We start from the raw sequence: 27967 nt of genomic DNA, 5'->3' as shown, positions 1-27967 counted from the left end.
TGATAGGAAAAACATTCCTAAGAATGAAAAACTGTATTATCTAAGAAAGTACTTAGGTGGCGCTGCAAAGAAGGCAGTTGAAGGATTCTTCCAACTGGGCACAGAAGCAGCATATGACTCAGCCTGGCAGTTGCTGGAAAAACGCTTTGGAGACCCATTCACAATTGGAAAGTCTTTCAGAGACAAGCTGCATGGATGGCCAAAAATAAGCTCCAAAGACAGTTGTGAACTGAGAGAATTTGCCGACTTCCTCTGCAGCTGTGACGTGGCAATGCCCCACATTAAGAAATTGGAAGTTCTCAATGACTGCAACGAGAGTCAAACAATTCTGCAAACATTGCCAGAATGGTTGGTGTCTAGATGGAACCGTAAAGCAACAAAATTTAGACAAGCAAATGCTATGTATCCACCATTCAAGGAACTTGCAAACTTTCTATCTGAGGAAGCAGATCTCGCATGTGATCCCATATCCTCAATCCAATCTCTCAAGTGTATGGAAGGGGAGAAACCAAAGCATCCACGACAGCAAACCATTCAAGCAAAGACATTGTCCACAAACACAACGCAGAGCAACATCCCATCTTGCGCCTTCTGCAAAAGAACAGGGCACAGCCTTGTAAGGTGCATTAAGTTAAATGAAAAGACAGTACAAGATCGTGTTAAGTTTGTTCAAGCAGAAAACCTTTGTTTTGGATGTTTGAAAGGTGGTCATCACTCAAGAAAATGTGACAACAAGAGCACATGCGAAAGGTGTCAGAGGAGACACCCGACATGCTTGCACGATGACAAATTTAAGGATCATCAAAGGTCGACATCTCGGAAAGGAGATGACGCTTCTAAAGACAAAGCAGACAGCAAAGAAATAGCAGCGACAGCAACTACAACCAGAATCATTCAAGAAGGTGTAAGCACACAAACATCTTCAATCGTACCGGTTTGGGTCTCATCCACAAAGCAGCCAGATCAAGAGGTTCTTGTCTATGCGCTCTTAGACACACAGAGCGACACGACCTTCATCCTAGATGAAGTAGCCCAAGAGCTCAGCACAAACAAGGAGAATGTATGTTTGCGGCTATCCACAATGTCTACAAGATCAAGTATTATACAGTGTCAGAAACTAACAAATCTGCAAGTGAGGGGTTACGACTTGGAGAAAAGGATTCAACTGCCACCACTGTTCACGCGTGAGTTCATCCCAGCAGACAGGTCGCACATCCCAACTTCAGAAACAGCTCTAAAATGGCCACATCTGAAACAATTATCAGATAAGATTCCACCACCATTAGACTGCGAAGTAGGTCTTCTCATTGGATATAACTGCCAACAAGCCCTTCTTCCAAAGGAAATCCTGTCCGGTGAAGAAAGGGAACCATACGCACAGCAAACCGATCTAGGCTGGAGCATCATCGGCTGCTCAAACCCATCAAGGGAGTATGGTGATGCAATCGGAACCAGTCACAGAATCATAGTGCGACAAGTAACACAGCCACCAGTTGAGCTGAAGAATGAAGTACACTTCGCGTGCAAAACTCAGGTTAAAGAGATCAATCCAGCAGACATTATTAAGGCACTTGAATCAGATTTCAATGACCACATTGCAGAAGATAACCCAGTTTCTCAGGAGGATCTTCTCTTCTTGTCGAAAGTGAAGGAAGGCATAAGGCAGAAGGAAGATGCCCACTATGAGCTCCCACTTCCCTTCAAGACAGATAAACCTGACTTACCAGACAATAAGCAGTGTGCAGTTCATAGGCTCACTTCGTTAGAGCGACGACTGAGGAAAAATGAGCAATATTACAAGGATTATGTACATTTCATGAATGACATAATAACAAGAGGAGATGCAGAGAAGGTTCCACAGGCTGAACTCGACAATCAACCATCATGGTATATCCCACATCACGGAGTCTATCATCCCCACAAGCCAGGGAAGATCCGCGTGGTGTTTGATTGTTCGGCACGTTTCCAAGAAACCTCTCTCAATGAAAATCTTCTGACTGGACCAGACCTGACCAACACATTGGTTGGGGTGCTATGTCGATTTAGAAAAGGTCAAACAGCCATAATGTGTGACGTGGAAAGAATGTTCCATCAGTTTCATGTTACAAAGGAACACCAAGACTACCTAAGGTTCCTCTGGTGGGACATGGGTGATCTGGACTCCAAACCCTTGGTGTACAGGATGAAGGTGCACTTGTTTGGAGCAGCTTCATCCCCTGGCTGCTCCAACTTTGGACTCAAGCATCTGGCTTCGCAAGGTCGGGGAAGGTTCAGTGAACAGTCTAGCAAGTTTATCCAGAGAAGTTTTTATGTTGACGATGGCTTAATAAGTGTGAAGTCCCCTGCTGAAGCCATACATCTGGTGGAAGAGTCAAGAGCCTTGTGCAGAACAGGAAATCTTCGGCTGCACAAGTTTGTATCCAATGACAAAGAAGTTATTGCTGCAATACCACCTGAAGAATGTGCCCAAACCAAAGAGCAAGACATGGCCCTTGGAGAACTCCACATTGAACAAGCACTTGGAGTTGAGTGGTGCATTGAATCGGATGAATTCCAATTCAGAGTCATAGTAAAGGAAAATCCAATGACAAGGAGAGGAGTTCTTTCAACTGTTGCCTCTGTCTATGACCCTCTAGGGTTTGTGGCCCCCTTCATACTAGTTGGCAAACAGATCCTGCAGACACTATGTAGAGACAAAGTAGGTTGGGATGAAGATCTTCCTGAACATATACTGCCACAATGGGAGTTATGGCTCAAAGACTTGCCTTTCTTAGCAAGCCTTAAGGCCCCAAGAAGCTACCTCCCATCTGACTTTGGTGAAGTCATCCAACATGAGCTTCACAACTTCTCAGACGCCAGTTCCAATGGATATGGCACATGCTCATATCTTCGAGTATTAAGCAAAACAGGACGTATCAGTTGTTCACTTGTCATGGGGAAGGCAAGAGTAGCCCCCACGAAGCTGACAACCATCCCACGACTCGAACTCTCGGCAGGTGTGACTTCAGTCCGCAATGGAGACATCATTAAAAGGGAGCTGGAGATTCAGAATCTGCAAGACTATTACTGGACTGACTCAAAGGTGGTCCTTGGCTACGTGAACAATGACGCCAAGAGATTCCACACATTTGTAGCCAACCGAATCCAACGCATAAGTTCAAGTACAAACCCTGAACAATGGCGACACGTCAGCTCTGAAAATAACCCAGCCGACTGCGCCTCAAGAGGGTTAAGTGCAAGCCAGTTAAAGGTATCCAACTGGCTTAAAGGACCCGACTTTCTTTGGCAGCAGAATCTTCCAAGGGAAGAAGAAATGGTGGGAGAAGTGGAAACAACAGACCCTGAGCTTCGCAAGGCCCATGTCCACACAGTAAAAACAAAGGAAGTGAAATCAATGGTTAACCGCTTCACTAAATTTTCTGATTGGTCCAGAGCAGTAAGAGCTGTTGCTAGGCTTAAAAGATTCGCCAGAGAATTTAAGGAACATCAACCGAGAACAAGCGATGCAACCAGTCTTGAAGAAAGAGGAGAAGCGGAAATCTTCATTATCAAGCTGGCGCAAGAAGAGGCCTTCGCTGAAGATATCCAACAAATCAAGTTGCAGAAGCACTGCTTGAACAAGTACAATAAATTGTACAAGTTGAACGTCTTCTTGGACAAGAACAGTGTCCTCAGGGTTGGAGGACGGCTGTCCAAATCAGCTTTGCACCATGATGTAAAACATCCAGTGATTCTTCCTAAAAAATCTCATGTGTCAGCCTTGCTCGTCAAACATTATCATGAACGTGTACACCACCAAGGAAGAGGCATGACCATGAACGAGTTACGTGCAAATGGAATATGGATCTTAGGATGTGGAAATGTGGTTTCCTCACACATTTACAAGTGCGTTGATTGTAGGAGATACAGACGAACTACAGAAGTGCAGCAAATGGCAGAGCATCCTGAGGAAAGAACTAAGACATCCCCTCCCTTCACTTACTGTGGTCTCGACTGTTTCGGCCCCTTTCTCGTGAAGGACAGAAGGAAGGAGTTTAAACGATATGGACTATTGTTTACCTGCTTATGCTCCAGAGCAGTACATATCGAGACACTAGACGACCTAACAACAGACGCATTCATAAACGCGCTCCGAACATTTGTGGCCATCAGAGGACCTGTACGCCAACTCAGCTGCGACCAGGGAACAAATTTCATGGGTGCTAGAAGAGTGTTTTCTGAGATGCTCAAGGGCATGGATCAAGAACGTCAACGAGCAATTGGTTGTGAGTTTGTAATGAACGTTCCTTCAGCGAGTCATATGGGCGGAGTCTGGGAGCGCCAAATACGAACGATCAGAAGCATCCTTAATGTCATGCTCGACAAGTCAGCGAGCAGACTGGACACTACAACTCTGAGGACGTTTCTCTATGAAACAATGGCCATAATTAACAGCAGACCACTTAGTGTTGAACATCTTAACGATCCCACTGGCCCAGAACCTCTAACTCCGAACCATATTCTAACCATGAAATCATCAGTCATCTTGCCCCCTCCTGGAAAGTTCTGCAAAGAAGATCTCTATCTGAGCAAGAGATGGAAAAGAGTGCAGTTCTTAGCCAATGCATTTTGACAAAGATGGAAGCGGGAATATCTGTTAAACCTCCAGCAACGACAGAAATGGCAAGGAACATCCCGAAACTCACAAGTGAACGACATTGTGATTTTGCGAGACGATGGTTTACCAAGAAATGAGTGGAAGATTGCCAGGATTGTCGAGGCTCACCCTGGTGCAGACGGCATGGTGCGAAAGGTGAAGCTACTAGTTGGTGATACAACACTTAACAAAGGAAAACCACTTACCAAAACAGTACACCTCGAAAGGCCCATTCACAAGGTAGTTACCTTAATTGAGGCCAGTTAAGTCACACACATAAGGTTACATTAGTTCAGATGTAAATGTTTCATTGATTCTTTAAGATTTTGTTTACAAAGAAATCCCACATTCTGAACAAATGAGTGATTTGGTGGGAGTGTAAGTGTTGCATAAAATACAAGGTATTGTATTACAATAAATAACTCCTAATTTAGGCAATAATTAAATGTAATAAATAAATAATTTGATTAATGTTAGCATAAGTTAAAATATGTTGGTGAGGTTTAATGTTCATAATGAATAGTTAATTAAAAGTGTGTTGGTCCTTTAATATTACACATTTCTGTGGCGGAACCAATGTTTAGTATCGTGTTTACCTGCGGCACGTTTTTGCATTAGCAATGTAAGCGAGCAGATGTTTTCACGAGGCACAAGGAATTTCAAGAAGTTCTCTTTCATGACAAGCGGCCAACGAGGTATTTTACTTTAATTCATAATGAGTAGAAAGGGTAAATTTATGTCCATTTGTCATATTTGTACAGTTAGTCTAATGTATTTTTTGTATGTGTTAAACGTAGTTCTCACGGCGTATGTGGAGGCGTATGTGGAGACGTATGTGGAAAGCCTGCGAATAAACGCCCGTTTCAAGAACGACCTGTGTCTGTCTGTCATGCGAGAGCAACAGAGAGAGAGAGACCCTTTGAGAGATAGTGATTGAGAGTGAATTGAGTGAATTTTTGAACTTTTTACAACTTTGTGAGAGGAACGAAATTGAAATGCTGAAATGAAAAATGTGATTTTAACTAGGGATGGGACGAAATATCGTTTTGCGAAATATCGCGATACAAAACGTGACGATACGCATCGAGTTTGAAAAAAATGGATCGCGAAATGAAGACTAGATGGCACTGCCACATGATTTGTGTAGTATATAAATAATTTAGTGTGTGTGTTTGTGTGTATATGTGTGCGGCAGGCTATACAGTCTATGGTGGCAGGCTGGCAGCACCATCTGCTGGTTAAGCAGCGGAAAACGTTGTTACTCCGCTGTCCGGCCGCCTTCGGCGCGTTTGTATAAGCCAACAGCTCCGGCAACCTTGAGTCTGGAGAGGAGGGGGTGGAGGGGGAGACGGATACGACTCGCTGCAGTGTTTTGAATTTGAGTGTAGTATCGTTTTTGGCCACATTCTTACATATAGCGCCTTTTAAGAGAGGCTGAGATAACTTAAACTAGGGTTAGAGCACTAAGGGAGTGTTCTTGTTTGTATTTGAACTGTTGGGCCGTGTGTTTCCTTGTGTGCAACTGAAACAAAAATAAATAAGTTGTAATTACGCAGTAATATTTTGTTTTGTTAGTTTGTTATTTTGTTTTTTGATATCGTATCGTGACGTATCGTTTCGTGACCCTGGCATATCGAGGTGCATCGTATCGTGAGTGTCCCATCCCTAATTTTAACTGCACGTACTTAAATCAGCTGACTATGAATTACAAAAAATGGATAACCAAATAATTACTTAAAGATCATTGAAGCCGTTAAATTATTCTATACAGACGGTGTGGTAAGCCATGTGTCCCAGTCAGGACATCATACTGGAGAAGATTTCACCGGAGACCCTTCACTCGAGGCTGTAACCCATCCAATCTCTGCTACCCACCATTCTCCACCGGTAAGGAACTTGAAGTACTAGGGGGGCTATGGAACTGCCAGTCTGCATTCAAGAAGGCGGACACCATTTCAGCCTATGCCTCTCTGCAGTCTCTCCACTTCCTGGCCCTCACAGAGACCTGGATCACCCCAGAAAACACTGGCACTCCAGCTGCCCTTTCAACTGCCTACTCATTTTCACACTCCCCAAGACGAACAGGGCGAGGAGGAGCAACTGGGCTCCTCATCTCACCGAGATGGTCCTACCAGATCCTTCCTCTGGACCACCTACCCCGATCTACACTTGAATTCCACGCCGTCTCTGTCACCCTTCCTTTCAAACTCAACATCATAGTGATCTATCGCCCACCCGGTCCTCTCGGTGACTTTTTGGATGAGATGGATGCCCTCCTGAGCTGCTCCCCTGATGATGGCACACCACTCGTCATCCTCGGTGACTTCAACATCCACTCGGGAAAGCTGCACTCATCTGAATTCATCGACTTCTTTTCCGCATTTGACCTTACACTCTCCCCCTCTCCACTAACTCACCGCGCCGGGAACCAACTTGACCTTGTCTTCACAAGATCCTGTGGCATCTCGGCACTCTCTGTTACCCCGCTCACCGTGTCCGACCACCACTTTGTGACTTTCTCCCTCCCCATGGAGCCCACCACATCCCTCTCCTCTACGCCTCGAATGGTCACCAGCCGCCGCAACCTGAAATCCCTCACTCCCTCCGCTCTCTCCTCAACTGTTATCTCCTCGCTACCATCCTCAGAACAGTTCTCCTTAATACCTACTGAGGAAGCCTCCTCCATCCTGATGTCCTTACTCTCCTCTTCTTTGGACACTCTCTGTCCCCCTATCTCACGACCTGCGCGATCATCTCCCCCCCCTCCCTGGCTGTCTGAACCTCTGCGAACCAACAGATCATTGTTGCGAGCGTCAGAGAGAAAATGGAAGAAATCGGGCCAGCACGAGGACCTTACTCACTACCACCGCCTCCTCTCTGACTTCACCTCAACTGTTTCGGCAGCTAAATCTGCCTTCTACCTGGCAAAGATCAACTCTTCTGCCTCCAACCCCAGGAAACTCTTCTCCGTGTTCTCCTCCCTCCTCACCCCTCCTACCCCTCCCCCCCCTCCCTTCCTTACTGCCGATGACTTTGCTACTTACTTTACCAAGAAAGTAAATGACATCAGCTCCTCATTTACGCCTATTCCCTCCTAGAAGACATCTCCCCCAACCCTCAACTCGGATGGTCTTACCAGCTTTAGCCCCATCACCTCTGAAGATGTTCACGCACTTGTTACATCTAACCGTGCCACCACCTGCTCCCTCGACCCGATCCCCTCCTCTCTTCTCCAAGACATCTCACACGACATCTTGCCATTCCTCACCACCCTGATCAACTCCTCCCTCACCTCAGGTGTCATTCCAGCGGATTTTAAGACAGCTACCGTGAAGCCTCTCCTTAAAAAACCCACCCTAGACGCTACTGACATCCAAAGCTACAGACCTGTATCTCTTCTTTCATTCCTCTCTAAAACCTTGGAACATGCCGCCTACAACCAACTGTCATCCTATCTCTCGCTGAACAACCTCCTAGACCCTAATCAATCAGGATTCAGGACTGGTCACTCCACTGAGACGGCCCTCCTCACAGTGACCGAGTCCCACTCCTCCGTTCTCGTTCTCCTCGACCTATCTGCTGCGTTCGACACAGTCAATCACCAAATCCTCCTCTCCACTCTGGCTGAACTTGGCATAACTGACTCTGCTCTCGCCTGGTTTACATCATACCTGACAAATCGCACCTTTCAGGTCACATGGAATGGCTCTATGTCCAAACCCTGTTCTCTGGACACGGGTGTCCCTCAAGGCTCAGTATTAGGACCGCTTCTGTTCTCACTATACACCAGATCACTAGGTTCTGTTATCACATCGCATGGATTCTCCTACCATTGCTACGCAGATGACACCCAGCTGTTCCTCTCTTTTCCCCCGTCCTCTGACACTCACATTGCAACTCGCATCTCGGACTGTCTGGCTGACATCTCTGTCCGGACAACTGCACATCACCTCAAGCTTAACCTGAATAAAACCGAACTCCTCTTCATCCCAGGGAAAGACTGCCCTCGCATGGACCTGTCGGTCACTGTCGAGGGCATCACAGTATTGCCGTCGTCAACTGCGAGGAACCTGGGTGTAATCCTCGATGACCAACTATCCTGCACCCCCAACATCACTGCTGTGGCCCGATCCTGCAGATTTGCCCTCTACAACATCCGCAGGATTCGGACCCTCCTCACAAAGGATGCAACGCAACTCTTGGTCCAAGCACTGGTCATCTCCCGCCTTGACTACTGCAACTCTCTCCTGGCCGGACTCCCGGCTTCTGCGATTAAACCATTGCAGCAGAACGCTGCAGCACGCCTTATCTTCAATCTACCCAAATTCTCCCATGTGACTCCCCTCCTCCGTGACCTCCACTGGCTCCCTGTTGCAGCACGCATCCAATTCAAGACGATGACACTGGCCTTCAGGGCCATCAATGGAACGGCACCCATCTACCTTCAAACACTGGTCAAACCTCATGCCCCGAAGTGAGCACTTCGCTCCTCTACTTCAGCTGGCCGGCTGGTACCACCATCGCTGAAATCAAACAAATGTCGCTCAGCAAAGTCCAGACTCTTCTCTGTTCTGGCGCCTCAGTGGTGGAACGAACTCCCGACTAATGTCAGGACAGCTGAGTCATTTGCCATTTTCCGAAAAAGGCTCAAGACTCACCTGTTCAGACTTCACCTCGACTAGCATGACCCCCCCCCCCCCCCCCCCCCCAAAAAAAACAACAACCTTACCTATAGCACTCTGATCGTAGCACTGTTGCTCTTGAACTAGTAGTTTACTCAGATGAGGACCTAACACTTGTTCTATTTTTAGCTCTTACTTTATCGGCAATGATTCGTTGTGGTTTCCTTGTTTCCTTCTTTTGACAAATGTACTTATTGTAAGTCGCTTTGGACAAAAGCGTCTGCTAAATGACCTAAATGTAAATGGTAACGGGGAGAAGACATTGGGGGAAATTGTTCCCGGGCCGAGAGTCGAACCCGAGATCGCCGCATCGAGGACGTTGAGCCTCTGTACATGAGGCGGCTGCCCTAAACACTGCGCCACCGGTCGCTCCATGATAATATAATTTCTGTACATAAATGATCACATATGTGTATGATAAATTGTTTGAATGTATTCTGTGTGTGTACATTTTCCCCAAATGGTAAAATCATCACTCTCCTAAATCTCTCACTCTCCCTAAACTCTCCAAACTATCTCCAAACTATATAAAGGCTATCCAAACTCTAGTATCCAAACTCCCCAAACTATCCAAACTCTCAACTGACCGCAACTCTGCTTCAAAACCCACATTTTGAATGGAGCCTGAGGGGTCTATACAGCTGTAAAACCTTGCGGCAAACTCTGAACCACTTCCCGAAGCAGTCACGTGGTACAGCCGGGCAGCGAGGCTTCGGACGTCAATATTTTTGGCCCCTCCCCTAAATGAAGCAAGCCTCGATACGCACTTCGCGGAAACGCCCCCTCCATTACTCGACACACGCTTCGAAGCCTCGGCCCATCTCGTAACATCACTAGCTAGTACCAACGAGAGAGAGAAGGTGGTGAGCTAATTCCTCCCGACCTTATGTCCTGCCTGTGTTTCCTGTTTCACTGGGAAATAAGATTGTCTGTATGCCAGTTAATCAAGTATCTGTATATCTCTAACCCAAAGGAGATTTAGTAATTACCAGAATTGTATTTGTTTTATGTTAATATTTCACAAATTTTTTTAATATATACATAATTTTGGCATCGGGAGCGAGTTGGATATTATAGACGAGCTGAAGACTCTGTGCCATTCACAGCCATTATAACATCTGAAACTGCGATATCGGGAAAACCGTATGGACCATCGACATGAATGTTTGACCCAATAAAGTCCACAGTCTTGTGAACGTTTTAAACTTTTAATCACGTTTGGAAGTTAAAGTATGGCAAACTTTTGGGATGCTGAAGTCAATGAAAAACCAATGTAGACATTTTTAAGAGCAGTGGTTACCATGGCAACCTGAAAGTTCTTTTCTTTTTTTTCAATTTTGGAATGTACAATGTGCTTTGATGTCTTTGATGTCTTTGATGACTGCTGACATCACGTGACACTGGACTGTATAAATACAAGCAGCGACCAGAACTCAGCGTGGAGTTATTGGAGTTTGGAGAGAGAGAGACCTTTTGAGAGATAGTGATTGAGAGTGAATTGAGTGAATTTTTGAACTTTTTACAACTTTGTGAGAGGAACGAAATTTCAACTACGTTCAAACAGATAGTGACAGATAGCTGAGTTATCTCAAAAGACCCTGGACCAGGAGCTGGCGGAGGAGGCCCTGAGAAAACAGGTCTCCACCAACCAGCAGCTGTCAAATGACCTCCAGACTGCTGAGGAGGACAACAAAGACCTCCGAGGTGAATTAGTTCAGCTTAAGGCAGAACTCCAGCAGAGGACCCTGGACCAGGAGCTGGCGAAGGAGGCCCTGATAAAACAGGTCTCAACCAACCAGCAGCTCTCAAACGACCTCCAGACTACCGAGGAGGACAACAAGGAGCTCCGAGCTGAAATAGTTCAGGTAAAGGCAGAACTCCATCAAAAGACCCTTGACCAGGAGCTGGAGAAGGCATCAGCAGAAATTGAGGTTGTGAATGGTGGTGCTCTTCAGGGAGCTGAGGAGCTGCACCAGATCTCACCCGACCAGCTGGTGACTGAGCTCCAGGTCAAAAGCCTGGAGCAGAGTCTTCCTTGTGTTGAGCTGCCAGAGGAGGTGCAGCTCCCCAAGAAGAAGAAATCTCTCTTCAAGAGGTTCAGACACAGGATCGGTCTGCGCAAAAGGCGTTGAACTGGTGCTGTGTCCCAATTTGGCCCTAAATTTGTAATTCGGAAAATAATGCATGCTGTAAAAAAAAAAAAAATACAGCTATATTATTATTATTATATTATTATTAAAAAAAAGGGCGGCACAGTGAATTGTACTGTGTCGTGTGAGTTTTTCCCCCGGGAGCTCCGGTTTCCCCCCACTAGAAAAAAAACAATTTGGCCCCAAATTAAATATCTCCTCATCCCCTCCCCTATTATCCCCTCCCATGTGGGTTTTCCCCCGGGTGCTTCGGTTTCTGATTAGCATAAAGTAGATTCGACTTCAACTTTATGCAAATGAGGAGCGGCCAACTCGTGCGCCATCTCTCGACATTCGCCGCGACGCTATCAGAATGCATTGCACGGCAATTCACATTGACAATAGGCGAATTCGACTTGATGTAGCCGCCTGCAGCGCGCTACCTAACGTGATGTATTGTGGGTTGAAAGCGATGCATGATGGCTAGAATTGTGTCCGACTTAGCAGCCGACTGCAAAGACGTCACAGGGTCGCGACCATATCACGTGACCCAAAACATCGCGGGAACAAGTTTTGAAGAGCCGCTTCTTGCAGCACCTGGCAGCGTGGTCTACGACGGCTGCAACCGGCTTGTCCACACCTCCGCTACAGTGGAATGGTTCTCATTAGTTAAAAGTTCAATGACGTGTGTTCAGGTCCGCACTCGGCGGCCACCTTGTGGTGAAATTATACTTTTTATTTTGGTCGCTTTGATCTCATGGCTTGATCTAAAGTTCTGTGCATTGTGTTGTGAGTAGGCCTATTTATTTGTGAGGTCTGGTTAATACAAATATACTGGAAAAAAAAGAATGCCTTCCACATGTTGCCTTGCATGTGTGTGTATGTATTTATGTATATACTGTATGTGTGTGTGTGTGTGTTTGTGTGTGTGTGTGTGTGTATATATATATATATATATATATATAACATATCTCTTTGGTTTGCTGCTGTGTTCTATCGCTTGAGCACCATAGTCACGTTGACTTTGTTGTCCGACTTGACGGCGTTTGGCTACGGTCTCTTTTAGAGCCCGCCCCCTCAGACACCTGCAGCTCTCGTCGGCGTGATAAGTCAAGTCAAGTCAAGCGAAGACCATCCTGAACAAGCCTAATGGGACGCGGGGAAACACCGCTGCCTGTGGACACGTACCTTCCCTCGCTTCGCGAATCTCGCCACTCAATTTTTCAAACAAAGCAGTGTCTTGCTGCTCTGACGTAATCTCGTGCTGCATTCACTGCAGTCGAACATTGGAAATTTGCGCTCGTAAATGTCAAATTGGACATAACTTTTCTTTGAATTTGTTGCTGCCAACTGGGGTGGCAGCAGGGGTGGCAAGGCTTTCTTTTAGGGTGGCATTTGCCACCCTATGCCACCCCGGTAGATCCGCCCCTGCATACACCTAATGTGTTAAAACATGTACATGTTGCAGATCATAAGTGAATAAAATGGGAATGTTAAGCGGTTATAGTCCTGCAATGTTAATACTGAAAGATAAGCTCTGGGTAAAGTTTTCTTTGATTTAAATTGATATAATTAATTTTTTACAGTTTGTTTCACATATTAAAACATGGAGTGTTTCACCTCTGGTGTCTGAACAGGGTTGGAGTATCTGGACCATGCTGTGAGATCAACAGTGGACACTGGCCTCTCAGAAACAGAGGGCAGCCCTGAGGACTTTAGCCTTCAGTGAAGTTATTTTTCAACAGGACATCTGCTGAGGGGAGAGGATATGATACTGTCCACTTGTAAGCTGCTGGCCATCGAGACACAGCACAGTGAAACTCTCGTTGAGGGTTACCCGATGTCTCCGGAGTATGTTGCTAATGATATAATGATTCAAAGTGATGGAAACTGGCAGCATGAGATGCACCTCATATTTCACTGGAGCCCCAGAACAGAGTGAATCAGTAGGCTGCACCCATGCAAGACGGGGTCACCTTGTATTTCATCTCAGGGTGTTGATAATTATACAGACATTTAGGCTCCTGGTTAGATGAAGTTAACCTCATATATCATCCGAGGCTGCTGTTAACAAGATGCGACATTCAGTAAATCCATATATGATTAAAATGTTTCATTTTTCATCTGAAGCTCTTATAATGTGCAGTTTATCACGGCTGCCCTTCTGTGGCTCTGCTGTCATCACTGGTCTTCTCTGAGAAGAACAGTCTAGTAGTCTAACATTTTTAGGTATATTATCTTGAGACGAGTCACTCAAAACTGTGAACATTTTTTTGTGATATCTGCCCAAAATCTGACCCTTTTTCGTTGGAAATTGGCACATTCTCCTTGTTTCCACAGGAGGAGAAGCTCTTGAAAGGATGGAGACCATGTACAGCTATGTGTTTAACTGGCTACAGCAACATCAGGTGAACATATAATTATGATGTGTTGATAATGGAGATAAAAATGCAGATGACAAAGGACACTTGAAATGATTGTGGTCTCTGAACATTTACACAGTTATGACAAATGAAAAGGACAGTCCATCCAAAATGTCTCCAGTATCAATAGTCATCAGCTGAAGACCTGGAGGGTGGATGTTAAGCTTTGTCTGTTTCATTCATCAACAACTATAGTGAATACAGTTCAAATTCCAATCTATTGGTTTCGTGAACAGGGACACAAATTGTCCATTTCCCCTCTCATCGTTTAGAACAAAAACAATGCCAATGGAAAGCCAATTGGGATAATATAATAAATAATAATATTTTTTTCATGGTGGACACACAAATTATGCAAATCCATGTGACTATGCTGTACAACTATACATCTTAACAAAAGCCATTAATAGTGGTGGGATGCGGAGGACTTTAGACCATGTGACCAGTGTGTGACCCAAAGTAAACCTCACGTTCATTTTTCTTGCCGAAACCAAGCTTATCATAGTTATTTAAATGAAGATTTATACTAATAAATATTTTTTTAGTGAGATAAAATGCAGTTTTGGCCCATTTCAGGCCAATCAAAAATACAGTATTGTGTATTTGTTCAACTCTGTTCCAACAGCTACATGGAGTAAATAACAAGTACATGGTGTGTGATTGTGTGTTTTATTACCTGCACAGACACAGAGTCCGTCAGTCTCCTGATGGTAACGGAGTGTAGTTGTCCGTCGGCCAGGCTCTTCACTCGGCTCCTCAACACTTCAGCGTCTCTGCTGCTGTCCAGCTTGTATCTCACCTCCAGCTTATCTTCACACACAAACACACAACATCTTTTTTTTCTTCTAATTTCAACGCAATGAAAACATCCAGCTCTGCATCTTTAATATTTACGCATATTTTTAAGTACGTTTTCTCATCCAATAATGAATCTTAATGATTACTATCAGACACAATGATCTTTCCATATTAAGGGAATTAAAAGTTAATTCCCAATCAATAACGCAATCCAAATCAAATTAATTTTCATAATATTTGGGGGTTTAAATGCAGCTTTAATGAAAGCCCTGTGATTTATTTTGGCTTTTAAGATTAATGCGAAGTATAATAAATTACACGTTGTCCTTTACTAATTAAAATGTTTATACTTTTTCAAGTATAACAATTAATCCCATGAAAAACATTTCATTATTATGACACCTCGTGATCTTTTTAGTTCAAAGATGTATTTACCAAGAAGGAATAATTGAAAATTTGGTTTAAGTGCTCATCCATTAAGCTTCTAATCATAAATGTGTGCATTCTTAAAAATAGACCTGAGGTGAATTTGGTGTTCGGGCTGGAGGTTTAAATGCAACAGGGAAAAGAAATGAATGGGCTGAACAAAAGAAAGCTCTCAGGAATTTAATTGGACACTTCAGTTTAAGTGCATTTACCTGACGACTACACGGTCAGCATGGAGTCTTAATGCCCTTCTGTCCATCAGCTTCCTCTGAGTCATTAACACCAGGAAAAATCCATTTACAGCTAGTCTGGCAGCAAAGTGCCAATTTTTTTAGACTAGTGGATGCTGAAAATGGAATTTTAAATTTAAAGTGCCTCCTACAACTCTTAAAAGCCAAACTGACAACACCATTATTTTCACACCAAAGTTTATAAAACATCAGTGAGTTTTCAGATTAGTTTTATTCAGGAGCACGGTGACCTGCCACTCATTAGCAGCCCTCCACACTTTTATTCACTCAGCATCACTCATCAGGTCTCAGTCATAAGACCAGCAGACACTTTTTCTTCAGCTCAAGACAAAATATAATAGCCAGTCCAGCTGGACAGATTAAAAGGCAGTAGAGGCTGACAGGGTGAATCCAGAGAGAAGAAACATCGGACAGATCCTGATCTGTTAAAGCTGCAGAGCAAAGGATGATGAGGAGGAAGAGAGCAGGAGGAAGAAGGAAAGGAGGAGAGGTCGATATCAGGAGAAGATGACATGAGTGAGAGGGGAGGACAGGTAAGATGAGAGGCTGGGAGGAGATGCCAACAGAGAAAGTAATTGAAAACGGTTGAGGGAGGAAGAAGGAGAGGTGGAAAGGAAACTCTTTTGAACCGCGGTTTAAAGAGTGTGGATAAAAACAAGAGAACAAAAAAGGAGAACATTAGGTGAAGAAAAGGAGAGAAATTAGAGGTGAGATGGTATTTTAGGAACATTGTGTTGAAGATAGGAGAAGGAGCAAGAAACACATCAACAAAGGGAAGAGGAAGCTTCAATACAAACATCTTATCCTCGAGGTTTGAATGATGTTAGAATAATCGATGAAACTCAGAAAGGACAACAAAAACCAGGGGAGCAGGCCATTCTAAAAGGAAGACGAATCAAAACAAGACACTCCACCTAAAGCTTGACATCTGCCTCCCAAACAAACTCCTCCAAAATAAAAGCCTCCTCACCGTGCTTGTTGATGAGCAGTGCCAGGTACTCTCTGTAGTAGGAGCTGACGTAGAGCAGCAGAGCCGGACTCTGGTTGGTCCTGAAGCTCAGGGAGACCTTCTCTCCTCTCAGCGTCATGTCAGAGTAGATGGAGGACGGCAGGGCGCTGCTGTTCCTGCTCAACTCGTACGGCTCCTTGAAGGTGTAGCTGACGGACGTCGCAGACGTGAAGCCGGCCGATACCTCTGGAGGAAGACGGACAGTCATGGAGGAGATTCAGCTTTATTTGGCAATATCAGAATAACAGTGTTTTTAAAACAATGTCGCCACACCATAAAAACAAACTGACTACAAACGTAGTTAAACCGCTTAAAACTAGAATGGAAGATTTTGAACATTTTTTTTTTCTTTTTCATCAAGGAGGAACAGTACTTTACTTTTTCTTGTTTCTTCATTATATTTGATTCCCTTTGTATTCACAATAATTTAAGAGGCTTTGACACTGCAAACAAACGCCACCAAATGGAAGTGGAGCAAGACCTTTTTAAGGTGGTTAAATTTGATTGAGTTTATGTTAAATACACTAAACCGGTCAGGCCAAGTGCCTTTTGTTATATTGAGATAAGCAGGAAATGTTTCTTATGCTCAACTGGGGCTGAACCTGTGAATATCTGATTTACAGTCCAGATAGTGCACATGTTATTGTTTAAGTGTTCATAATATTGTATGCAACTGTTGTAACTCTACATCAGAATCGTTTCCACATCTTTCATCACCGTTTATTAATCTAGTTTTATTGATATATTCATTGGAAGTGGAATCCATTGACTTTTCATCCTGTATGGAAACAATTTATTTCACTTTGTAGCATCTGTTTTGATTTTTCACTCCAGTAGAGTACTTGATCAATATTACCAGGAAGAGCATAATTGTTTCCCTGACAGAGCATAATTCATATATTTACAGTAACTTTCCACTTTGTTTCAATATCAGAATCCATTCCTCAGAGTTATTTTCCATCCATAAGTCAGCCTCTTAACAACATCGACATTATCACACAAGGCTGTCCTCAAAATACGAGCACCATAACCCTGCGTATAGTTACAAAAACAGAATTTAGCTCTGTTTCCTGACTATTTGTTTACACGGCTGTATCATGCAGTATTTTACAAATGCATCAAAGCAATTAAAACATGCCTTCTGTGCCTCCGCCTGCTGACTTAGATGCAGGTAATTACAATCAATGCCTGTAGTTGAAGAAGGCAACGAGTCAGTGATCTCCCACACGTACGATCCTGAACTCAGACATGAAGTTCAATGAGATGACGCAATGTCACTGCAATTAATTTAACACAAAAAATCCTGGTCTGAAATAGACTCTAAAACATCAAACAGACACTATCTGCATGCGGCCTTTGATGCCATGTGATAGCTAAGTTCTTCTTGAAGAGTGTTAAGTGCCTTCAAGGGTTCACATGAATAATAAAGATACAGTAGCTGAAAAAACACATTTGCTCTCAATCAGTGTTGTCTTCTTATCTTGTGTTTAATTGCATTTATTTCCACTGTGTGAGTGCATTATGAGAATATATCCTATACGGGTCCAATAGAAATAACTGCCTGCTTATATGCATTAATGTCATCTTCATGGAGAAACAGACGTTCAAGGACTCTGCTCACAACTTCCTGCTCTAACACTTAAATTGTCCTCTGAAAGGCTTCTTTTAATGGCTTTAGCTTTATAAAGACTGATAACTTTGTCTGAGTCAAGACCAGTGTGAGTCAAACACTGCATGAAAAACTTATGATAAGGAAGATTAAACCATAGGCACTCCTCAAACTGATCTGAAAGCTCATTATTCCAATAAAAACACAAGTTCCTCTCCCTTCACTTCTTTTGTATGTAGGTATATGAGGGCTATAAGTGGATAAGAAATGTCTAAGATATTCAAAAGGCATTACAGAGGTACATTTTATGTGTCGGCATTTCTCTTTAATTTTCTATGAGCAATGACAGAAATGTTAACAAATAAATTGGACAATGCACAGGCACAGGCATAGAATTTTTTTTTTTAATACTTGTATGGCGCTTTGACTTACCTGAACACCTCCAGTATGTAAACATACCTGTATGGCAGAAGACTCCAGTGTATGCTGACAGGCTGCAGTCACAGTGGAAGCCGTTGGCTCTCTCCACACAGCGGCCCTGGTTCTTACACAGTGACCCGTAGCTGCTGCAGTGACCCAGGCAGCCGGGTTGAACCCCGGGTGTGATCTTTGCCCTCTCCTCCAGGTCCAGGGTGACGCCGTTCAGCTGCAGGGAGCGAATACATCCCTGGAAGCCCTTCTGCCTGGACGCTGTGCCTCCTGAGAACATGTAATTAGGTGCATTTTTTTAATGCTTAATTTTAAACTTCCATTGCGGCTGAAATGGCTATTCAGTTAATATTGTCGTGACTGAGGAGGGTGATGTACAGATAAGGCAGAAATTCAAACGTGAATTCAAATGAAGTTTCTTGCAGTAAGCCCAACTGAACACAAGCAATGTGCATTAAAGCATGAAGCAATCAAAGCTAGCACTCCTAGAACAAATAGTCTGGTGTCCATCACTTTGTCACTTCCTTTCAGTTATGTCTTTGTTTTGATATGTTTGTATTTTTGATTTCTCCTCCTCCTGTCATCTACAGCAGATCCACACGTTGTCTTCTTCTCCACAGAAGCTCCAAACTGTCAGCCCTCTTCTCATGAAATGACACAAAGATGAAACAGCAATGAAGTGGGCGGAAAACTGAATCAGGGACATATGCACAGCTGTTTTTTCAGCTGTCTGTGCGAATTGCATATTTCCTTCCATTTCAATCACTTTTCTTAACTATTTCCAACAAATCACTTGCAATCTTTGAGGGTTTTTTTTCATAATGGCTTCAAACCACAGTGAATACATCAAAAATACATGTCGACCTTTGCACACACGCATTCTGCGTCCTTGTAACGGCAGCAGCAAGAGTTCAAACCTGACAACCAGCAATTTTTGCAAAGATCACACATTGAAATTGTTATTGTCCTCAGAGTTCAGGCATGCCAGCACCTTGCTCTCAGTGTTCAACGCTGACAACTTCCAGCAGCAGCAGCAGCAGCAGCTTTTCACACCAGTAAATCAGTGAGCACCAGCCCCTTCTTTCTGTTCTGAAACAAGTCAAACAGTAAAAAAACTATGTTGGTATCAAAAGGATAAATGCTTTGTTAAAATAAGTTGGTTTCTGTGTTGACTACTGAGGAGTGTATTGACACTCTCAATCTGCAGACAGCCATTCAGAATCTGAGACCCTTAAACAGCTAAGATTCATTCTAAAAGAGCATAAGGAGGGATTTGTGGAGAAGACATTAAAGCAAAGATCAAAGAGGCCAAAAGCAGATAAACTCCAATTCTGACCAAATGAGACCTTCAAGATCAGTGAGAATTTCAACCTCCTATACAACCTTGGCTCTAACAAGACCATTGCAGCCGCTCAACCCGACATCATGCTGTGAGAGCACACTCGGTACATAAAGGAGTCCAGATGAGAGTGAACGCATAAACAATTAGTGGAATGGGGATCAAAGCAAGCATCGAAGGGAAAGTGTATGGCTGATAAATACAAAAAAGTGAAGGGTAAACAGGAAAAAAAAATAAGAATTAATTGGTACAGAACTGTTATTTTGAATCATCATTTAGCTGTCGTTTTTAGACATTTTAGCAGCTGGGCTCCAAGCATCTCCACAACTATTGCACATTAATAAAATATTACTGTAAGAATAACCTAATTTTAATTCAAAGATCAACACAGACCACATTATTACTGGTATTCCTGCTTCAATCATATTAAAAGTTCATTTTAATGAAGATTTAATGCATCTTTGGAGATTGACTCATTACAATAATGATTCTGTTATTTAGTATTATTTATGTATTGTAATGTAATGCAATTTATTCATTATTGTATTGATGGCCATTGGTGCTTTTAACAGCTTAACTTGTTAACTTTAACTTTTTTTATTTGTCCAGGTTGTTGTCCTTGTTCTAACCTGTTATCTGGCCAATAAAGGTGATTCTGATTTTGATTATTTTTGAGTATTTAGTTTGCTCTTGTTAATAAAATCAACTGGCAGCTGAGTGAAAAAAACAGAAACAGACGTGGTTCTAGGACGTCTAATCTCGGTGCAAAGTCTAGACCCAGTTTCCAATAAAAGACCAACAACTGTCTTTGTGCTGCTTCTTTTGAATGAACTTAGGATTCATGGAGTTGCTTTTTAATAACAGCAGATATTCTTTTCAAATTCAAAGGAAACACTGTCTCTTATGACATCACTCTTGGGATGCAGAGATGAGTCAGCACAGCAGTAAACACGGATGCCACCGCAGCACCAATGAACTCCGGGTTATCTATCCAACTACGACAAGTAATGTGAAATCCTGCATGCAGAAATGTTTCACTTGAAACTGCTGCGCATGGATATTTTCCACCGACAAATAAAGGCAATAAAGAAAGCGGGAAAAGCAATAACACAGGTTATTAATCGAAAACAATGTAACGCACTGCCTTTACAAATCTGTACAAGGAAATTGAGACTCATAAATACCCTGTTCAATAAGTTGTGGCTTATGATTTCATGGAAAACAACACTGTTACTTATTTCATAAAATCAGGTAGACGGACTTCTAAATCTGTGGAGTACAAAAGGAAACATTTGCACATGAATTGAATGTGCACCGATATATATATATATATATATATATATATATATATATATATATATATATATATATATATATATATGGTGACCTCAGAGCAGATTATTCAGCCAATCAATATTCACCTCGATTTCCCTGCTGTTGCTGCCTTCATCCAATCTCATCACTGTTTGTTGGTTTGTTTCCCTCCCTGCAGTGGGTGTTTGCTGATATATGAAGTGACATACATAATATTTGCAGAAGGATAACACCTGATAATAAATGGATTTTCATTATTTTCCTCTGAATTCTGGTGAGAGGTCACACGGAGAATTCAAATTGTGGTGTTGCACCAATGGAGTTGAGATAAACTGAGCTGCAGTATCGATGAAGCTTGTGTTGGAGATGGTTAATGACATGACGTCCTGAGGAATCACCTACAGGTTCAGCTTCAATTATTAGATTATTTAAGGACCCTCACTGCAGGAAATCACATCACAAACTACACTATACTGTATATTACAGCCACCTGATGCATTCTTTATTTATTAAACACGATTATTGTTTGTGGTCCAAAACCATCGGCTCAGCACTTTCATATCCAATACTGCTGAGCAGCTGATGGCATTTAGCCAAGAGCAGTTTAGCACTTAACACTTAGCACTGTTTTAATGCTTGAATCTCAGTTCATCCAGACGTTTGCTGTTGGGGTGAAGAGGCAGTAGAACTCCTTATAAACATCCATTCTCAGCACCTTTATCCAGTACAGCTGAGCAGACTAGACTAAGAGTCAGCAATAGTAGGATTAAGACATGCGGAAAAAAGACAATGTTTTAGCCTTTTTCTGGGGATGTAATCCGGTACGGCACTCACATCACACCAATGTAAACATCTCAAGCTTAACAGAACGAGTCAGTTTAGACTTCTATAAAGACTGTAAAGCCAAAAAGAGGAAAATCTTATTTTAGTTCATATTTTTTCTAAACTCAACATATGATTTACTAATTTCTAATGTTGGCTTTTTATGTTTACCTACAGGGTTTCTGTTTTGTGTTTTTGTAAAAAAAAGTTGGTGATGAGAAAGGTGCTGAGGAAGCAAATACATTCAACACATGTATTTGGGTGAAGGCTGTATCAGGATACACATAATATCATTTTTTGGGGAATATTCTCCCTGGTAAAGATGACTAAACGCAATGGCCTCCTATGTAAATGACTTGTTCTCTACGAAAGCACTATTCTTGCCATCTTTCATAGAGCGCTGCTGCCTGATGTGAACCTGGGAAAGAAACAAGTTTTTCTGTAAAAATAAAATAAAATATTTGACTAAAAGTTCTGTGATTGAGCTGCTGACTGCAGGAGGAGCTGAAAGGGCTGAACTAGTGATTCTCTGGAGAGCTATAAGAGAATCCGGATGAGAAAAACAAGGCAAGTACGTGTAGAAGTGCAGAAGTACAGAAGTACAGAGATAAAGCAAGAGACTGTGCTTTCTGCTCCAGTAGACTGGAGAAAGAGCCTTGAACCCACCAGCACTGAGACTAATGAGGCTGAAATTCACACAGAAACTCACACACACATTTGTACTATAATAAGCGGCTGTTTTGCAATCATGAACAGTCCCTTAAGGAACACAATAATCAAACTATGGAGAATACGAACACTCCTCACCTATGAACAGCTGGCTGTTGAGCTGCAGGTGGAGGTGTCCGTCAGCTGGAGCCTCCTGTGTGGCGACAGGAAGTTCATCCAATCGCAGCGACGCCTCCTTGACGTTCCTCTCGGCTCGGACTCGGTGCCACCGGTTGTCATTGAGAGGGATGCTTGACTCCACGCGAACCTCCAGTGGCCCGTTACCGACATCGAAGGAGAAAACCACCTGGGTGGAGGCTGATGGAGGGGAAGAAATGGGGTGGGTTGGGGGGGGCAAGGAGGGCGATTGATGTAGATAATACAGGATTATTGGAAAGGGCCTAGGGAAGTGTCAAAACAGATTTGTTTTTGTTTGTTATGTACTGCGATTCATACTTAAAAGAACATAATACTCATAACTATGTTTTCATTTGTTTATAACCACAGAAGTTGTATCTCGAAAACAAAATATCTGGTGGTAATCAAATGGATATTGTCCCACCATCGCTGGACAGAAAACAAATTCACCGCTGTTAAGGAGAGACCCCACAGCAGCATTTAACTTGTTTAACTTGCAGGACACGTCTGCAGCCTCTGAATTAATGACAAAGAGACTCTGCTGTTAGGCTGAAGGAGGCAGGTGTATATTGTTTTAAACATAAAAAGCTGGCAGGAGTCTTCACTTTATTGCTGCGTATTTTCACACTGCTCTTAAGGTCTAAAACCTGCCAATGCTACAAATGGGACTCGAGGCAAGAGCCTTAACAAGCAGGTCGGTTGGACTCTATGGAGATCAAACAAGCAGACAGAGGGAATGTAGAGCTCCCTGGAATGTAGTTTAATTACTCCTCCACAACAGAACAAGAAACACAAAAGGCAACAGAGCTTCTAGCTAAGCACACTGGGTGCAGTTCTCACAGGATAACAACAAACAACAGACTAGAGAGCTTGGCAAGACGTTATTTACTGATTAGGTGGAGGAACTGGACAGTGCTGTGCTTCTTTCCAGAATCCTGGGCCGATCTTTATTTCAGACTGCTAAGCCTTTCAGTGTAGAAGTAAAAATGTCTCACGGGCCGTCGCCCAGGTCAAGACAGGTGCAGACTCTCTGGGCCTCCTGCTGTCAGCCAGTAACTTGTACCGTTTTGATGTACTTGCAGATTGATATATTACATACACATATTTTTTTTATTACTGATAATGTATGATATCTTAGTGTAAGTGCATATAGTTCTAAAATGTATCACCGCAACAACAGTATAATGCAGAAAACCTGTAAAGGTAAAGTTTAACACTCTGAAACGGTGAAGATTGATGATGCAGTTTACAGATGATTGTACTCTTAATATTTTTAAAAATTGGATAATAATTTGGAAAAAACGTCCATGACGATTAATGCATTAAAGCACACTGAGTTGTTCCGATGTACAAAGTATGTGTCTCTGTTGTTGAGTGGGTTATTTTTCTATATATTTTGTATATTTTATTGATAAAGATTCCAGGGATTGAAACTGACACTACATTTCAGAGATTTTCTTTCCTTTCTTCTTAAACTTAATTAATTTGAAGACTGGCTGAGCATTTACAAACAATCAGATTAGATCAGATTATACATACCAAATGTGTATTAAGCTAATTTACACTTTAAATTTTGTAATTTGTAAATCACTGCAATAGGTAACGCTACCTACAGATTAAGCATTTAGCTACATCTATACCACATTAATGCTACATAATTAAACAACTACTCAAACTTTAAGAAACTAGTGTTTTTTTTCATGTTTTGTTTTAAAATATATTATCATATTTTGTGAAAATGTAACATATAAAGGAAAGATTTTGTAGCATTACTATCCCTCAAAAGATCTGAGTATATATTCCACCACAGCTCTTTGCAATGTCTTCCTGCGTGTTCCCCAGAGTGCAGGTGCTACTCTATTTCAGCACCATGGACAGCACCTCAATGCTGAACATCTACTTCCTTTCGGCTCAACTCTTCACCGACGGAAACAAAGATTTAGGAGAGCTCCGGGGAAGCAGACCATCATCCTTTGTGTTGTCCTGGTGGAATGTGAGGATGTATTGTTATTGGAGGGCAGGGCAAGATGAGTTCATATAGAAATGACTTCATATAGGAATTGTTCTCAGTCTCCGTGTTGGAAAGCGATCTGAGGCAGTCGGCAACAGAGCAGCAGTATTCAGAGCTTGAACAAGCACACTGACAATGATTTCCCTGAAGAGAGAGTCAAGAGAGTTGGTGCAGCAGTGTCCCTGTATTATTACATTCTGTGTGTGTCCCTTTTAAATCCCATTCCGAAAAAAAGAACTTCCTCCAAAATACAACACAAAAGGAACCAAAAAACACTAAACTGAACCAAACTAAGGTGGTGAAGTGGAGTGAAAGTGTTTCAAAGGGCAACTATGACTTTCAAGGCATCTACACAAGTGGTTCTGAATGACACACTTCATACCATTCACAACAGTGTCCACACATAACCACATAATCACAAGGACATCTTGTTGGGTATTGCAGTTATATTTTAAATGGCACAATATATGGCAGGCTATAAACATTCATCTAACACATGGCCACATCTACATGGCACCCACACACTAAATAGCACCCTGTTGGTTGTTACTAATCTAAACGACACACTATGGGGCGCATTAAATGGGTGCATTACACAAGAATCAATCAACAGGAATTAATGGGGGGTCACGACTGAGATTCCCCTGAGAGTTCATAAAAAAAACTGTTAAATTTAAAAGAAGGGAGGAAAAACACCTTGCGATGATTAAGAGTTCTCTGTTTATGGATTCCACCTCAGTTATGTTGTATTTGTTGTCCCATGTGGGCCAGCATATGTGATCTATGGCGGCATATGCAATACATTAAAACTGCATTCTACGGGGGAGGGAAACAATGCAGAGCAAAATGTAAGCAGCAGCAGAAGGAAACAGAAATGCCATACGAACCAGCATGACATGAAAAAGAGCCAGGATAAATGAGGGAACATTTTACCATCCTCTATTGTAAATACAAAAAACTGTAAGGATATAGGGCTTTTATCAACTAAAAAATTAACAAAAAGTATCAAGATTATCAAAATGGCGGGGAAAAGTGGACAAAATTCTACTGCTTCACTATCAGACCCAGAAATAGAAATATAACTTTTAGTTTGGCTGCCAAACTATGAATCACACACAAACCACAAAGGGCTCAAAGGACAAACATATCCTCTTGAACTGGGATTTGGATTCAGTCTTCATCCTCCAGCAACCTACTCACAGCTCAGCTCAATCCGGATGAAGTCTTTGATGCCCAGGTTTTCCAGAAACACACCAGAGGAGGCCGTGGTTTTAAACAGGAAGGAGATATCTGCACTCAGCTCTCCGTGGAAGGTGGGAAAGTGGAGGTACGACGTCTCCTTGTCGAAAAAGGCGACGTTCCAGAAGTTCTCTGAGAAACACGATGAAGACACACTGTCACTGTTACTCTGTAGCTGAAAACAAACTTGCATAGTCATTTTGGCTAAGTGTTGACATTTGGCAATTTGAAATACATTTTAAGAAGAAAACGACTTTAAATGTTGCCTAGTGACAGCTGTGAAAAACCTCAAATGACTCATGCGATTTTATATTCTCTTGCTTTTTTCTTTTCCTACTTTTGTTTTGTTCAACATTTTATATGCAGTTAACAAATTAAATATAACTATTTAACGTGTCAGTAGGCTTACAGATGTTCTGCCAACAGATGTTTTTAGCTTTAGCTAAAAGTTTTCCCGTTGCAAACAATACATCTCAAAATGTCAAACTACTTTAAAAGCCTGTCTGCACCTGAAATAAATAAAGAATGTTTCTATATGAAACACAAACACAAACCAGCATTTGTTTGTCAGTCATGCAGTTTAACAGAATACACAAATTACATGGTTTCTGTCATCATATTGTAACTGGGTTGGACTTACTGTCTCCATGACAACGGAGCGGCCCCACCCTGTAGGCGGCCTCTGATCCCGGCCTCTGGATGTCACCCATTACCACAGACCTGACAGGGAGGCTGTCTTTATGGGTGAGCAGGCCCGAGTCTTCGGCCCTGCAATAGAACAAAACACAATGTCAAAATTTTCGAATGGCCAGGACAGGGCCGTGGGAGGTGAGTTTTGGTTGGGGTGCTGTAGTAGCGGGTAGTTTGCCAGAAATCCATAAAAATAGGCTTTATTTGAAATGGTACAAAATTGATTGTATTTTTATTTAAACGCCTCTGTAACAGGACAGCATACTAGCATTGCATGGCACACAGCACATGCATACATCACTGTCCAAAAAAAGGCAACAAAATGCAAAACGCACACAGATTGATACTAACGCAAACAAAGTAACCGTTTACTAAGGTAACAAATGTTGCTGTACAGCCTTGCACCGAAATTAATGTAGCCATCTCCACCTGTTGAACCAGGCCGGCGTGAATGATCGACAAAATGTTTCTGTCCCAAAATGGCGACCAGGGAAGTTGTAGTTGACGAGCTAAAAAGGCGCTGTTACCGTTGCCATGTAGCCTGCTAGTGCCAGCAGCAATCGGTGGAACTGAGGTAGGCTCTTGGGGTCTCCTACTTTCAACACTCGGACTTGAAGCAGACAGCGGAGGTGTGGTAATCGGTGTTGTTCAGTACTTTTGGAAGATTGATTGAAAAAATTGTAAATTCTTTTCTGTGCCATATCTCACTGACATACCTAGGGTAACCGCCATGAGCGTAACTCACTGTAATATTCGGCTACTTAATATGACGTATTTGTCGTACCATAAATCTTAGCGGCTTAGCGTCATTTCTTTTGTTTTTGTTTAGATCTCCTAGGTTTAATGTAACATTATATTAGTGCATAATAGACAGGGGGACGGAGAGTTTTTATTCATTTTTTTAATATTTATTTTTTGATCGCGAGTGGTATGACACATAAATACGCGTGCACTCCCAGCACCCCCACTTCCCATGGCTATGCTACAGGAGTCCGCTGCTGTACGTTGGGTTCTGCCTTGTTCACATCAGCTAGAAGGATTGTAATATCAGAGGTTTCATTTACATTAACGTTTGAATCGGTGTCCGTGTGCGTATGTGCGCGCGTGCGTGTGTGTGTTTGGTAATTAGACGCAGCCAGGATGCCTAAAAAGAGAAAAGTGGACATAAGAGACTTCTACACCCATCCTGCAACACCTTCACTGGCTCCCAATAAAGCAGCATATCCACTTCAAGATCCTTCTCATCATTTACAAAGCTCTCAATAATCTGATCAATAAAATATATTATAGGGTGATAATGTTTTGCTACATGAT

At 42.6% G+C, this 27967-nt stretch overlaps 1 protein-coding gene across 1 annotated transcript in view; it reads right to left on the bottom strand.

The window, feature by feature from the left end:
• The window catches only part of LOC311012583 (contactin-associated protein-like 4), a 116055-nt gene that overhangs the window by 14781 nt on the left and 73307 nt on the right, over positions 1-27967 (bottom strand). Inside the window, exons 15-20 of the mRNA XM_084008086.1 lie at positions 26604-26731; positions 25925-26095; positions 22675-22893; positions 18423-18662; positions 16316-16540; positions 14547-14680 (exon numbers count right to left, since the gene is read on the bottom strand). Coding sequence (XP_083864212.1) covers positions 14547-14680; positions 16316-16540; positions 18423-18662; positions 22675-22893; positions 25925-26095; positions 26604-26731 — 1117 coding nt within the window. The remainder of the gene's footprint in view (positions 1-14546; positions 14681-16315; positions 16541-18422; positions 18663-22674; positions 22894-25924; positions 26096-26603; positions 26732-27967) is intronic.

Source organism: Eutrigla gurnardus (assembly GCF_963514095.1).
Source record: "Eutrigla gurnardus genome assembly, chromosome: 4".
Lineage (NCBI taxonomy): Eukaryota > Metazoa > Chordata > Actinopteri > Perciformes > Triglidae > Eutrigla > Eutrigla gurnardus.
This window is presented reverse-complemented; position numbering and strand designations above follow the sequence as displayed.